Here is a 15,599-nt window from a genome sequence, read left to right on the forward strand (position 1 = left end):
CCACCCCTTGATCTTGCTTTCACACTCTCTAAAAATAAATAAGGAAATGAACACCAGTGACCTGAGTGCTGCCCACTGGTGCACTGGAAAGCCCCATTGAACTCTGAAAATCCTCACTGAATAGATCTGGGGTGCAGGTCTAGTATCGCGTTTTGTTCTGGTCTTCGGCCGTTGAGAAAGGACCTCACCGTGTAGTTCAAGCTGCTCTGGAGATGACTGGGTAGCCAGGAGTGCTTCGAACTCGTGATCCTCTTGCCAAGCGCTGGGGTGACAGGCATGCACCACCAGGCCTGACTTGCACTAGAGAGGTCTTATTTGCCCTTTTATTTAATTTTGGGGGTGTGTCTATGTGTGTTACATTCTGTGTAGTGCATGCCTATCTGTATGCAAATGCACACGACTCACGCATCTACCCCCATGCGGGATCAGGGATGTCTTCCTCTGTTCCGCTTCTGTGTTGTATCGTGGTGACGGTCTCTCTCACTGAACTGAACGCTGCTGTATTCGGTCACACTGGCTGACCAGCAGCCCCAGCAATCCTCCTGTCTCTGGCCTCCATGGGACAGGCATGCGCGGATCACGTCCAGTTTTATTCATGGGTGTTGGGAATCAAACTTGGGCAACCTCGGGTCCCTCTGCTCGCATAGCAGGCGCTCTGACCCTCTGCCCCATTGCCCCAGTTCCTTAAAAATCTCTTGGTAAGTAAAACATGCAGCCTGGGGTGAGGAACGCTGCCCTAGTTGGCCCGCCACAGTCCCTTTGACATCATTTGTCACAACTGCTACGTTGTATCAGCCACTCAGGTCCCCTTTTCTTTTCTTTCTTTTTTTTTTTAAATTAATTTATTTATTTGAGAGCGACAGACACAGAGAGAGAAGGACAGATAGAGGGAGAGAGAGAGAATGGGCGCGCCAGGGCTTCCAGCCTCTGCAAACGAACTCCAGACGCGTGCGCCCCCTTGTGCATCTGGCTAACGTGGGACCTGGGGAACCGAGCCTCGAACCGGGGTCCTTAGGCTTCACAGGCAAGCGCTTAACCGCTAAGCCATCTCTCCAGCCCATCAGGTCCCCTTTTCCCAAACTTACTAAGCAGGCTGTTGCCTCCGAAGAGGACTTGCCAGTCTCTCGGCCTCAGGGCTAACCCCCTCTCTCCCATGTACCCACATCATCCTTCCCCATCTCCACCAGGTCTTTACTCAAGTATCACCTGCATAGCAACAGCGTCTCTGATCACAAATAAAAATTCACAGCCTCCACGGCTCTCCCAGGAGGCGCCCATCCCCCTCTCCCACTTTATGTTTCTGCATAGCACGTGCTTCCATTGAACACGCTATATAGATGATTTGTTTGGTATCTATTCCCGCCCAGCTAGGATGCCAGCAATGCGAAATCTGAGGCTCCAGTCCCTCGTTCACGGCTCCCTCGATCCCTGCCTCTCGGTTATGCTGGCCCATAATAAAGACTTGGTGAATTATCTTTAGGTGACTACACACTCTTCTGTGCTTTGAAGGTCCTTGGCGCTTCCATCCCTGCAGCCCAGCCCTTTTCTCCCCTGGTTCGCGAACAACTATATTCAACAAATCAGGTGGTCTGGGTCCCTTGTGCTTAAGTGGGTGGCAAATAGCCTCAACTACCTGATTTCAACTCCCCATGCATGTTTGTAACCCCAGTCCATGGGGGGAGGGGAGCAAAGGCAGACACCAGAGAATAACTGGGGTTCACTCAGCAAAATAGCAGCTCAAAGTAGTACATGGATGAGCGATAGATAAGGACACCCCAAAATTCTGCTGTGGCCTCTGTGCGTGCGGTGTGCACACCTGTATCCACACGCGCACAGGCCACACATGATGCGCCATGCCACATATACACCGCACATAGCACACCCACACACCCATACCCAAAAAGCAAGAACTAACTCTGTTTTGTAGCTTTAAGAAATATTTTAAACATGAGAAGCAAAAGGGGGGGGTTAAAGGTGTTGGGGGGAACTCGTGAAAGTTAATGGGACTGTCTCAGCTGTGGTATGTGCCCACATTTTCAACAATTAGAAATAATAAAATTTCTGGCTGAACTTTAAAGAAACATCCTTCTGTAACAGAGAAGTCAAGACAGACTTCACTGTCGTGTATAATGACTTGTTAGCCCTGGAAGATGGATGCACTTTGGAAACTAATTTAAAGTGAAAAATTGTTCATAAAACTAATTGGGTTAAAATGACATATTAATGGGAATACTAGATGATCCTGGTGCCTTGAAGGAGTAATGTGGGTTATTAATCCTTGAAATCCCTAATGAAAAGAAGCTGTCCCTCCCTACTGAGCAGAGGGGGGAAACTGAGGCTAAGAGACAGACCCTGGCTGGGACAGGAACGGCACCCATTCCCACCCCACCCCACCCCTGCACCAGGCAGGGTGACAGGAGCCTGCTTGCCCACTCTGCTCACCCACTGGGTCTGAAGTCTGGCAGGGGCCGGTCGAGAGGCAGCCGGTCGCTGAGGTAGGCGTTGTAGCCGTAGTACTGGAACTTCTTCAGAGCCTCGCGCCGGCCTTCGGGGCTCAGCTCCTGACCCCAGTGCGCGAACAGAGAGGAGTCCGTGAAGGGCTCGGCCTCCGCCTCCTCAGGCTTGGCAGGAGCCTCTGGGGAAAGAAGGGACAAGGAGACAGAGGGTCAGAATGTACCCCAGCATGTGCCATGGCAATGCCCTCTCTTTGCTCACAGTAGCCTCGGGTAGAACAATCTCAGCCCTTTCCTTGCCAGAGTGCAGAGACTGGAATTTTCATGCTTCCAGAAGATTCAGCCACCCATGAATCGAGCCCTTCAGTCTGCTGGCCAGTAACCATGAAACGCAGGAATGTAGAAATACACCCAGCAGGGATTGCCAAGAGCTGAGGGATGTGAGCCTGATGCCACCCGCACCCTCCCCTCCCAGCTCCGGCCTTCGGAACAGAGCCTCTGCCTTTCCCAGTCTGTCTCCCTGCCAGGGATGTCGGCCCAGTCCCCAAACTGGCCTTCTGCCTCTGTCCCTCTCCGCCCAGCCTGTACCCCGTTCCCTGCAAGCCTGTCTTCCCAGCCTCCCCTCCCAGCTGGCCGGCGTCTTCTGTACTTAGTCCCGGCTTCCCATGCCCTCTCCCGCTCTCTGCCCCACTGTGAACCCCTGGCACACCTTGTGCCATGTGTCTGGCTGGGCTCAGATGCAGCCACACTGCCTCCTGCAGCTCCAGACCCTACCTACCAGGAGAGGCCCTTGGGACACAGGTGACAGTTAGCCCAGCGTGCATGCTGGGAGCTGCTCAAACCCCCAGGGGATTCATGGTGCTAACCCTACCCAGGGTGAGGGCCAGCTCACAGCTTCAAATGAACTAGCCAGGTGTACGGAGGGGGTGTTTAGCTGGCAGAACACCCACTTTGAATGCGCCCAGTCGAGGATTCAGACTCGGCTCCACAGTGCACTAGCTCTGAGGCCACAGCACACAGCAGCCGCCCTAGGCCCGAGCTCTCCTGCCTGGAAAGTGGAGATCATTAACATCCGCCCAGCAGGGCCCGTAAGGACCGCAGTGGGTAATGCATGCAGAGCGCAGATGAGCATGTGCCTCAGAGTGAGAACGCAATCAATGGCAATCAGGGGCACTGTAGCGAGAGGTGATTCCAATCTTCTTATGACAGGGGGTGAACAGAGAGGTCTTGCCAGACAGTGCTGATAGACTGGGCCTTTCTAACTAGTTACCTGAGACGGGGAGTCATGCACACGGTTTCTGACCGGAAAGCAGAGACAATGAACACGGATGTCTAGCCCACTGGACTGATAAATGCTTAAGTACGAGATGGAGCCAGAGGCCTGGAAGGAGACAGAGACCCGAGGATGCAGAAGCAGGATGGGACCGGGAGACACAGGTATGGAGCACCTTATCTTGTTCCCTAAGTCGTCATCACAGAGCCAGTGGACACAGTACCTCTAAAGGTACAGGTTAGGGACAGGGCAGGGTCCACGGCCCCAGGTCTTCAAGATCATGGTGCTTGGAGCTCCAGCCTCCTCTTGGGCCACTCAGATAAGTGCTGATCTGGGAGAGGAGAAGGATGCCTGACAACCAAGGAGAACCTTCCAGCAACTGGGCTCCTCCAACATACAAGGAGAGCTCCCAGGGCCTCTTCACTGGAAGTGTGCAGAGGCTGTGGGGGAGGAGGAGAAACTTTGGGAGCTGAGTGTCTTCTGAAAGCAGACAGTGTGTTGATGCCAAAGGTTTGTGTGTGTGTGTGTGTGTGTGTGTGTGTGTGTGTGTGTGTGTGAGTGTGTGTGCGCGCGCGCATGTGAGACAGATAGAGAGGCACAAAAATGCTTCAGGGGTTCCCAAATCGAGAAGGCCAGACTCCGGACAAGCATGCACAAGGCACCTGTCATCCCAGGTGCTGTTCTCCAGTGGAGTCACAGCTATAACTTCCAGAATGATTTTGATAATCATCGTGTGCTGAGTTCTCACTCTTCCCAGGAGCCAGGCCCTCTGAACATGTCCCACAAAGCCACTCATCTCACACAGACCATCTTCACTTCACAAAGAGAGACCCAAAGAACAAGAACCGTGGTCCAGTTCACAAATAAGGAAGAAAAGGAGCTGGGATTCAATTCTGAGAGTTCCGTGTCTGGACAGTGGCTCTACCACTGGGCCTTACTGCCTCTACACAGCCAGGATACAGGTCCCTGTAAGGGCAGACATGGCACATCATTTCAACTACCAATTTTCTTTCTAAAAATATTCTTAGGGCCAGAGAGATGGCTTAGCAGTTAAGGCGCTTAAGGAAGCCTAAGGACCCAGTTCCAACTTCCCAGAACCCCAAGAACCCACATAAGCCAGATGCACAAAGTGGCACGTGAGTTCGTTTGCAGTGGCTGGAGGCCCTGGTACACCCATTCTCTCTCTCATAAATAAAAACATTTAAAATGTTTTTATTTATTTGCAAGCAGAGAGAGATAGAGAAAAGAGACACAGACAGAGAGAGAATGGGTGCTTCCAGCCACTGAAAACTAACTTCATACATGTGTCACTTTGTGCATCTGGTTTTACATGGATACTGGGGATTTGAACCCAGGTTGTTAGGCTTTGTAGGCAAACACCTTAGGCGCTAAACCATCTCTACCGCCCTTCTTTTTGTTTCTGTGTGTGGTGTGCATGCATGTGCATGATGTGCATTCATGTGTGTGGGCACATGTATATGTGTGTATGCATGCACTGTATGTGCATGTATGTGGAAGTCAGATGATGTTGGGAATCTTGCTTAATCACTCTCCACCTTATTTTTTTTTTAATTTTTTTTTTGGTTCATTTTTTATTTATTTATTTGAGAGCGACAGACATAGAGAGAAAGACAGATAGAGGGAGAGAGAGAGAATGGGCGCGCCAGGGCTTCCAGCCTCTGCAAACGAACTCCAGACGCGTGCGCCCCCTTGTGCATCTGGCTAACGTGGGACCTGGGGAACCGAGCCTCGAACCGGGGTCCTTAGGCTTCACAGGCAAGCGCTTAACCGCTAAGCCATCTCTCCAGCCCTCCACCTTATTTTTTGAGACAGAGTTTCTCACTGAACATGGAGTTAACCAATTTGGCTAGACTAGCTAGCTAGAAAGCCCCAAGGATCCCTGTCTCCACCTCCCCAGTGTTGGGATAACTGGAAGAAGCACGCTGCCACGCCCAAGTTAAAAGGAGATTATTTATTTATTTATTTTGGTGGGGGGACAGGTAAGAGAGAGAATGGGCATGCCAGCGCCTCCAGCCACTGCAAAGGAATTCGAGACACATGCACCACCTTGTGCATCTAGCTTTACGTGGGTATGGGGAAACTGAACTTACGTTCTCAGGCTATGTAGACAAGTGCCTTAATCACTGAGCCATCTCTCCAGCCACCAAGCCCAACTTTTATGTGGGAGCTGGGTATCTGGACTCAGGTTCTTATGCTTGTGTGACAAGCACTTTACCCATTCAGCCATGTCCCCAGGCTCACTAATTTTATTTAGATATATAAAAGGAAACTCAACTCCATCAATCAGTTTAAAATAATTGAGGAATCAAATACAGCCTAGACATGCATTTCTAAGACAAAGCAAAAGTTTTAGGGTGTGGGGGTTGTCCGAAAGCTCCATTCCAGAGCTGGGGTGCACCTGCTCATTGCTCCCAGGAGGCATGCTTGAAGGGAAATGCGCTTGTGTGATCTTGAAGGTCCTTGTTATCTCTGAAAAGATGTATGACTCATTTGCTTGGAACGGGGGGGGGGGGGGGTAAGAAAAGTCTAAATCAGTGAACCAACTGAATCATATAATATTTAAAAGAAATGTAGTTTTATTGCTCTCAAATGCGTAAATGGATATTACCAAGTGAAATGAGATCAGTTAATGAAAAAATTATGATTCACAATTAGGCCTGCGTTGCATAATAATGTATTGCAAACAGATTGAAGTCCTCAGTTACAGCACCGTATGTCCCTACCTCGTTACTTAGCATGGATAGAAATGACAGCTAACTAGAAACCAGTGGGTTCTCAAAAGTGATTTAGGGCCACGACAGGGAAGAAAGCACTATTTGTTATAAATATATATATATATACGCACACACACACGCACACACACATACTTTTTCAAGTTAGCATACAATGTGGTGAGTTTCATGATGGCATTGTCCTTGTCAAACATGTAAGCCAGCACCGATTGTTTTTATTTATTTCCTCCCCACTGCCTTCCCTCATCCTCTCTGCCCTGCTCTCTTGCTGGGCCCCTCCTCCAGCCTCCCCTCATCGCTGTTTCATGTCACATGTAATTCATTCCCCTCTCTCACCCCCCTTTCCCTTAAGATTTCTTCCTCCCTTGTTTACAGGTTTATGTCTATCAACAAACAGGTTTGCTCTTTTCTTGCACAGAACCACGCATTGTGCTCGTTGAATTCTTATTTTTGTCCTCGTGGGTGTAGACAGCAAGAGTTCAGGGTCCTGTCTGTCTCACTCCTATGTCTGGTTTCTAGGGTCTTCACACATCACTGTAAAATGAATTAGTTAATAAGTAACCCATAGTGGTTAACTGTTAGATTAATTATTTGCTGATGACTTTAAGGCCACAGTTTGTCAAAGGCATTGAACCAAGGTTTTGTTTTTTTCCAAATACCACCACATTTATTTCTCTTTGCACCAGAAGCATCATACTGTGGTCCATGGCCCACCATCTATGTTTTTAAATAAAGCTTTATTGAAACACAGTCAAATCCATTTTCTCAATATCTACAGCTGTTTACAAGCTATAAACAGGGCTGAGTAGGTATGATGGAGACCTATGACCCAGAAGGTGAAAGTACTTACTTTCTGTTTCTTTGTGGAAAAACTTGCCTGCCCTGCTGTTATGGTTTGAATATGCCATAACTCCCCTCCCCCCCCCCCCCCCGCCGAGGCTCATGTGTTAGATGTGGTCCTTAGCTCATGGCACTACATTATTAAGCTATGGAAACATTAGAGGTAAGACTTAGCTGAAGGAAATAAGTCACTGGGGGCATGTCTCTGAAGGATATTCCTGGTCCCAGTCTCTTCCTCGTGCTCGGCTTCCTGTCCACCCTGAAGTGAGCAGTTTCCTCCTCCACACACTTCCACTGTCATGATGCTCTGCCTCATCTCTGAAAGCCACCCATTTAAGCAAATTTATTCTATGTCATTACTGCACATTGAAATATAAAAATGACTGACACAGGGTCCATATGCTCGTGCAGCTGCTGCTGGCTTAAAGGAAAAGGCAACATACAAAGCGGCATCAATGCTGTGGTTGAGGATGTACACAATGTCACTATGTCCCTAGGGGACGGAGGGGTGCAGGACAAGTTTTCCAGAAAAGGGGGCGCTTGTATTAGATCATAATAGGTGTGACTCACAAAGCTCACTCTAGGGAAGGGTCAGCTGTCCCTAGGGAGGCGGGGCAGCAAGAGCCAAAAGATAGTGAAGCAGGAGTGAGCATGGTGCTTGGACAAGTCGCTGGACAGATATCCTACAGATCTGTAACCAGACACACAGCCGAGCAACAGGGTCTCAGCAGGCCTGGGGCAGCTCCGGGGACAGGGGCGAGACGGTCCACAGTGGAGAATGGAAGGCTGGGCTGGAGAGATGGCTTAGCGGTTAAGGTGCATGATTACAAGGCCTAAGGACCCAGATTCGATTCTGCAGGTCCCACGTAAGCCAGATGCACATGGTGGCGCATGCATCTGGAGTTCGTTTGCAGTGGCTAGAGGCCCTGGTGCACCCATTCTCTCTTTCTCTCCCTCTTTCTCTCCCCCACCCCTCTCTCTGTCTCTAATAAATAAATAAGAATTTTAAAATACAATGGAAGGCTGAAAGGATGACTAGCCATGCCAATCAAAAACAAGCAGAGAAACTGGGCATGATGGCACATGCCTTTAATCCTAGCACTTGGGAGACAGAGGTAGGAGGATCACTGTGAGTTCAGGGACACCCTGAGACTACATAGTGAATTCCAGGTCAGCATCAGCTGGAGTGAAACCCTACCTCAAAAAAATAAACAAATAAAATATACAAACAAGCATAGAGAAGGGCTGGAGAGATGGTCAGTGTTTAAAGGTACTTGCTTGCAAAGCCTGACAGCCTGGGTTCAATTCACGGTGCCCACATAAAGCCAGATATACAAGATGGTACATGTGGCTGGAAATCATTTGCATTGGCAGGAGGCCCTGGCATGCCCATACTCACTCTCTTTCTGTCTGTCTCTTTCTCACAAATAAGTATTAAAAAAAAAAAAAAAATGGGTCCCAAGACCCAAAACAAAAACATCACAAAAGCCTCCCATCCAAGGAAGCATAGTGTGTTCAGTATGTGAGACCCTACTCCAAACTGACCTTGGGTATCTGACTTCAAAACTTTTGCCCTCAGAGCTGGTCTCCCTGGTAGAAGAGACTCCAGGTCTACTGCGGTGTCCCTTGCCAGGTGGTGAGGCCAGGCCTCCCTGCCTCACCCAGCCGTCATGGAGGGCAGGCTGCTGCGCTGCACAGGGGACATTAAGGGGCTTGGGACTGACATTCTGCCCCTGACATTTTCTCCTGACCACAATCCCATCTGCATGTCGTGGGTGAGACGCGCTTGGGGGATGACTGGAGCAACTCGGGAGGGGCAGCCAGCCAGTGGTGTGCATTGGCTGCTGGGCTGTGGGCATACCTTCAAGGCAGGGTAAGGAGCTCTGCCCCGAGTTCCTCCAGGGGCTTCAGCTCCCTGGGGAGGGGGGTGAGGAGGGTTGGCCCATCTTCAGATGGTTTCTGAGCTCTTCAGCACAGTCATCAAGGCCCATGCCCGGCCTCGCCGAGAGCCCCTGGGCCCTGCCCCTCACTGTACCAGCAGCTCCGTAGCTTGGTTAGCGCGTGCGCCTTCCCAGTGTTTGGCGCGTCTCTGTTTTGTGTGTTTCTATGAATGAGTTAACTTGTGCACGTGCGCGCGAGGTTAAGGTATATGTGCACATGTGTGTGGGCATGTGTGCGTGTGTGTGCGGGAGCGGGAGGAGGACCTTCAGTGTTAGTTCCCGTGTATGCGGTCGGGTCTTTTGGAGACAGCGTCTGTCGCCGGCCTGGAAGCTGTCCAGTGGCCTACACTGGCCCGCAAGCTCCAGGGACCCTCCTGTCTCCGCCTCCCCAGTGCAGGGGTCACAAGCACACACCACGCCCAGCATTTTCCATGGGTTCTAGAGATCGAATTCAGTTCCACACATATACAAGGCAAGCACCTGGCTCACTTTTGAAAAAGTTATTATTTTTTTCATAAAAATGTTGCACACATAGATCCTCCCTCTCCCCTGCCCCAGTTCTGCTGGGGGTTACTGGTTATTCATTGTGGGGATCAAGAGGCCTCAGTCAGTCTGTACAAGGGTGAGGGGAGCGTGGTGTCTCGGGCTATTCTTACCCACTTGGAGGCTCTTAGAATCTTTCTGCCCCCTCTTCCCTCAGCCTTGATGGGCAAAGTAGAGATCTGGTTTAGTGTTGTTTTGTTTTTATTGAGAAAGTAGCTCATCAGGTAGCCCCAACATGGCCTCAAACTCCAGTTTTCCTCCCTCAGCCTCCCAAGTGCTGGGATCACATGTATGCTTCGTGACTCTCACGATCAAGCATGTGTTTGTTGGTTAGCCCCGGCTCAAGCCCTTTCCACGTAGGCCCATGTGGACAAAGTCGTGGGTTTCTGGAGACATATTCTTAGCTCATCAGCTCCTCCGTGGCAATGTCCAGCCCTCATTGTACATGACCTGTTTTCCAGAAAGTTCCACCAATGATCACAGGGCACATCTGGGAAATGCTGTGAGATGATCTCGGAGATTCACCCACGGAGCCTGACACACACAAATGCATAAATGAGAGCAGAGCATTACACACCCATCCTGACATCCTCCACGCTAATTGTCTGCGACAGGAGAGAAGTGGGGCAGGAACGCACTGTGAGACGCTGCGCAAGTTAATGCAACGAAAGCCACAGCTCCGAGCCTTGTCACAGTCAAGTCAGCCAGGCATGAGAAGCACATCTGCCAAGCCTTCTGAGGCTCCAAAGCCACTGAGGCTGAAAGCAAGGAGACACTCTGCGTGAGGAGTGACCCGCGGGCTTTGAGCCAAGGTCCTAGCATGGCTGAGACCATGCAGTGAAAGGACAAGCGCTTGGCGGGGCTGTCCAGCTCTGTCCCACTCTGACCATCCACGCTCTCCAGGACCACGTCCCTGGAGACCTCCATGGCCTGGAGCTGATCCATCTTCAAGCTCTTGCTGTAGCTTCAGTGGAAAACCCAGAGGTGCCTTTTGCTTTGCACGGGAGTCGCTAGATCGGCTGCAGCCCAGACCTCTTCCCAAGTTGAGCCCAGCACCCACCTCTCTCTCTGGATTGCAGGACAGGGGTTCAAGTGCAGTTGCTGCTGGTGGTCAGAAAGGTTTGAGGCTCTTATATCAGGGTTGGGCTGTAGGATTGGGCCAGAAAGCAGATAAAGCCACCATCCTAGGACGTGGACTATGTGCTCACCAGGCGCTACGTCTTTGCTTCTTGCCCAAGGGCCTGGCTCATGGAGGGAGGCCTCCCCAGGACACCAACAGAGCCTTCCTTTCCTTGTGGCTGCTCTTGGCTTACTGGACACCCCTCTAACTAGCAAAGCTGGTTTTGAGTGCAGACATCGGGGGACAGGAGGGTCCACCTTTTGTCCTGTAACCAGCTTTGTAGCTGCTGCTAGTTTGGTTTCTGCCCTCAGGCATCGGTCAGAGCTATAGCACTATGGACTTAGAGGGGAGATCCAGAGCCCAGTGGCTGGAAAGGGGCGAAACACAGGCTCAAATCCTGAGGCTCCACCTCCTGGCACCGAGGCGCCATGTTTGAAGCTCGCGGGTTGGTCCTGTCTCCTGATCTTTTTCCCACTGGGTTCTGGGGACCTTTTTCTCCTGGGCCTGATATTTATGGCCTATAAGAAAGACCTAGAGGTCCCTTCAAGCCTCAGTTTCCCTTCCTTGAGAAATGTGAGACACCTGCCAAGCTGAGGGGGAGGAGGGGTGACACTGCCTTTTGAAGGGGAATTCTCTCCCATTCTCCCTCTCTCTTTCTTTGTGCTTGCAAATAAAATAAATATGTTTTTATTTATTAGCAATCAGAGAAAGCTAGAAGAGAGATATACAAAGAGAATGGGCATGTCAGGGCCTCTAGCCACTACAAACAGACTCCAGACGCATGTGCCACTTTGTGCATCTGGCTTTATCTGGATACTGAGGAATCTAACCCAGGGCAGCAGGTGAGCGCCTTAACTGCTCAGCCATCCCTCCAGCCCTTCATTAATTTTTTTTTTTTTAATGAGTTCACAAAGTAGGTGTTTCATTATGGCATTTTCATACAGACTTTGTTTTACTTGGACCTTTCTTCTCCCCAATCTTCAGCCCCTCCCCTCCTTGAGCACACCCTCCTATCCCCAGGAGTCCCTCCTCAGCTTTCATATCACGTGTTCTATTCCCCTCCTGCCCCGTTTCATGAAAGCCTCTCTCTCTCTCTTTTTTTTTTCCACCTCATGGGCCCCTTTCTAGTCCGTTGTCCTCGGCACACGCTCATTCTCATATGTGTGTGTGTGTAAATTAGAAGCTCAGACCCCCATGTGGCAGGGAACATGTGGTGTTTGTCTATCTGAGCCTCAACATCTACAACGCAACAACTAAACAATAAGAAAACAAATGGCTGAGCCAGGGAGAGCCTTAAGGCAGCTCTCTGTTCTTTCCCTGGTCTTAAAACAGCTCTTCTGAGATATAATTTATGTACTGTAACATCCACCCCTAGAAAACTTTTTCTTTTCCTACTCCTAATATGCCTTTGTGCATGCTTTGCTTGGGGTTAAAGAGAAAAGGGCTAACTGAATGTCCAGAAATGGATGTTTGTCTCGGTAACTTTCAGGGACTGCCTGGCTGCTGTGGGAAGTCATTGTTTTTCCCACGAAGGGCCTTGAAACTTGGCCTCTCTGGATTATTCCAGATGGGGTCCACACTTCCTCTTAGCACTTCTAATGAGGGTGAGATAAAGGGGTGACACTTGGAGGTGGCCCCCCTCCCCCAGTCCAGAATACCGTACCCCTTCTGTCCTCCTCCTAACACCCAGTCTTCCGATCCACAGCCCAGGCTGGGTGCCTGGCTCCGGCTGAAGCGCTGAAGTCGGTGGCTGCTGATCACAGACGCACAGACCAGAGAGTTCTGGAGGTGTGAGTGTGGAGGGTCTCACGGGGCTGACAGGCTGCTGACTCTGGGAAGCGCACAGGCTGCCAAGCTCGGGGCTCCTCGTTCCGTCGCGTGAGCCCACGGGAGCACAGCCAGTCCCTCCCCATCACGGCACGCTGGCCGCGTCTGCCCCACTCTCTCCCACTCCTGCGGGAATAATGGAGTCAGACACTTGGGAATATGGGTCTCTCGGGGGTACTCTCAATTTTGAGTCCAGCTGAATCAACCACTTCACGTTCATCTGCTGCCTGACCTTTCCCTTTCCACGTAGGCTGGCATACCCACAGGTTCCAGGGACTCAAGCGGGCACACCTCTGGGCAGCCATGTGTCTACTGTCACAGTCAGAATTCAATTATCTGCATCCCTGGCTCTACAAAAAAGAAATTTGAACACTCTTCCCTTGGGGCTGTAGCAAGGCAGGGCAACTACCGCTGAAATTTGTTGAGCCTAACAGACACACACACACACACAGATTTGCCCAGAGAAGTTGGTAAGGGCAGCTGGCTGGGGTCTCCAAAGGAGCAGGTGAGTCTGAGGGTGGCAGGGGCCCCCACATCACTGAGGTGGCCCACTTTCGCTATGACCCTGACCTCAAAGCCATTATGGCCCTGCCTCCCTCGGGGAAGTTCAAGTCTCTAAGAACAGCATCCTGGGCAGGGCAGGCCCTCCACTCTGAGAGCTTCTTACAAGGGAGACAGTCCTAGCCAGGTGAGTTACTTGTCAGAGAGAAGGCCTAACCAGGAACTAAAAAATACCTTGGGACAACAGAGAGCAAGGCTGGCTCTATATGCTGACTCCAGAGACTTCCTAGCAGGGACCCACTCCTGCCAAGCTGGTCTTGGACCCTCCTCCAGTCCCTGCTCCAGGGGATTCTGGGTCTGGGCATGGTTGAGCAAGGTCACGGCTGAGGCGGGCGAGACAGCCAGCCTGAATACACACTCACAGACAGGGAAATTTATTTGATTAGAAATTATGTGGCTGTTTGAGGGCCCTAAGTTTTACCCTCCAAGGCAACCACATAAAGTAGATGTGCAAAACTCATTTTAGAGAGTGATAAATGTATGTATCTTAGGAATCAGGATTTATAGACGTCATTACTTCCTCCTTTAAAATCACCCTTTGCACCTGGAATTCTTCCTGGGAAGACATGATGAACTCTGAAGCCCAGGCCATCATTCTCCCCCACCCCTGCCCGGGAGCTGACAGCTTCTAAATATAACCCTCCTGTTTGCGCGGATACGTATCCACGTATCCATTTCCTGGAATGATCCTGCTGGACTCACCCATCTCTCTAGCGCAACCCCTGGGGCTTAACTCTTAAGGTTAAACACCTTGTCCGAGCCGCGAGGCTAGGGCTGGGAGAGCCCACCAAGCCCCAAGATGTTCCCTGTTCTTTCTCAGGGTCCACTCCGCCATCTGAGAGGGTCATGGGCAAACACTCCTGCTTGATGGCGGAACAAGTATTTCCAGTATGTGAGAGGCACCGGGGCTCCAAGCTAGAGCCCTAGACAACCCAGCACATCCCCTTCCTCCCCTGGCACTCCCTACTAGGGTGGATGCCTTCCTCCCCTGGCACTCCCCACCAGGGCGGATGCCTTCCTCCCCTGGCACTCCCCACCAGGGCGGATGCCTTCCTCCCCTGGCACTGCCCACCAGGGTGGATGCCTTCCTCCCTTGGCACACCCCACCAGGGTGAATGCCTTCTTTCCCTGGTATGCCCCACCAGGTGGATTCCTGGGTCCAGGAGTAGAGAACGCTCTTACAACAATGTGCCCTGGTGGCAGCAAGGTGGACAGTGCTCTGCAGGGAGGGGGTGGAGGCTGTCAGTCACATGAGCCTGGGACCACCAACCCAGGACCAGTAACACCCTGTTTTCACTGGATTCACCCCTCCCCCCGACTGCAGCAGTTGCTGAATACAGATTCCTCTAGTCCCAAGTGACTGCTCACGGCATGCATACAGCAAGACCATTAAAAATGTACCGTTTCAAAGACCAGACAAGAACAATTGTTAAAACCAACTTACAAGAAAAATATATATATATGGGCTAGCTAGCTCACATCTGAATCTTTCAGGGCAACTTGGAGTTCAGGACAAATCTGAATGAGGCCTCTGGAATTTTGGGTGGGTTCCCAAGTCCTGGGCACCCAGCTGGGACAGTCCAGGACTGAGCTGGTCATCAGTCACTCCCAGCAGCTGCTGTCACTGGACACGACCAGCAGCTGCTGTCACTGGACACGACAGTCCTCGGTAGTAACGGCTGTACTGCAGCATGGAAAAAGTGAATTTGTCCTTCGGAGAAAGTTAACAAACAGGTCCTTCCAGCCCAGGGCCCTGCAGGATCAGGGAAGGCTTTGAAACCACTGTCAAAGAAGTCATCAAAGGAAATAGGCCATTTTCAAACAAAATCCATTTCTCGAGCATGACGGTAAAAAATATTTATCACATGAAAGATGTGAAACCTTTATGATGTCTCGGCGCTCTGGTTAGGAATGCAGCCAGAGTCCAGCAGGATGGATGCAAAACCAGTCGTATCTGTGATTGGGATGGAGGGGGCTGTGGGGCGGGGGTGAGAAAGGGGTGAGTCCCTTTTCTCTCACAAATTCTGAATTTTCCAACCCAGTCACACTGCCTGAGTACCTGAGGCCGAGCAAGGAGGCAGGAACAGCCCACAGCCAGACAGAATCAGCAAAGGTCTGAACAAAGAAACTGCATGTCTGGGACACAGAGAATGGAGTCAGGCTTATACGACGCTGTCAGCTACAGGGCTTTGAAAAGCATCCGCACAGATACCTCATGCACAAGGTCAGACGAGGCATCTTCCCCGAGCCTCGGGATTATCCACACACTCCAAACTTTCTGCCATGATC

General features: G+C 51.0%; 1 protein-coding gene across 2 annotated transcripts in view; it reads right to left on the bottom strand.

Annotated features, from left to right (window-relative positions):
- The window catches only part of Galnt18 (polypeptide N-acetylgalactosaminyltransferase 18), a 383,580-nt gene that overhangs the window by 196,171 nt on the left and 171,810 nt on the right, over positions 1-15,599 (bottom strand). For both annotated transcript variants that reach the window (XM_045145464.1, XM_004650865.2), the window contains exon 2: positions 2,443-2,635. In XM_045145464.1, the coding sequence (XP_045001399.1) occupies positions 2,443-2,635 (193 nt within the window). The remainder of the gene's footprint in view (positions 1-2,442; positions 2,636-15,599) is intronic.

The sequence above is a fragment of the Jaculus jaculus genome, chromosome 3 (genome assembly GCF_020740685.1).
Source record: "Jaculus jaculus isolate mJacJac1 chromosome 3, mJacJac1.mat.Y.cur, whole genome shotgun sequence".
NCBI classification, from domain to species: domain Eukaryota; kingdom Metazoa; phylum Chordata; class Mammalia; order Rodentia; family Dipodidae; genus Jaculus; species Jaculus jaculus.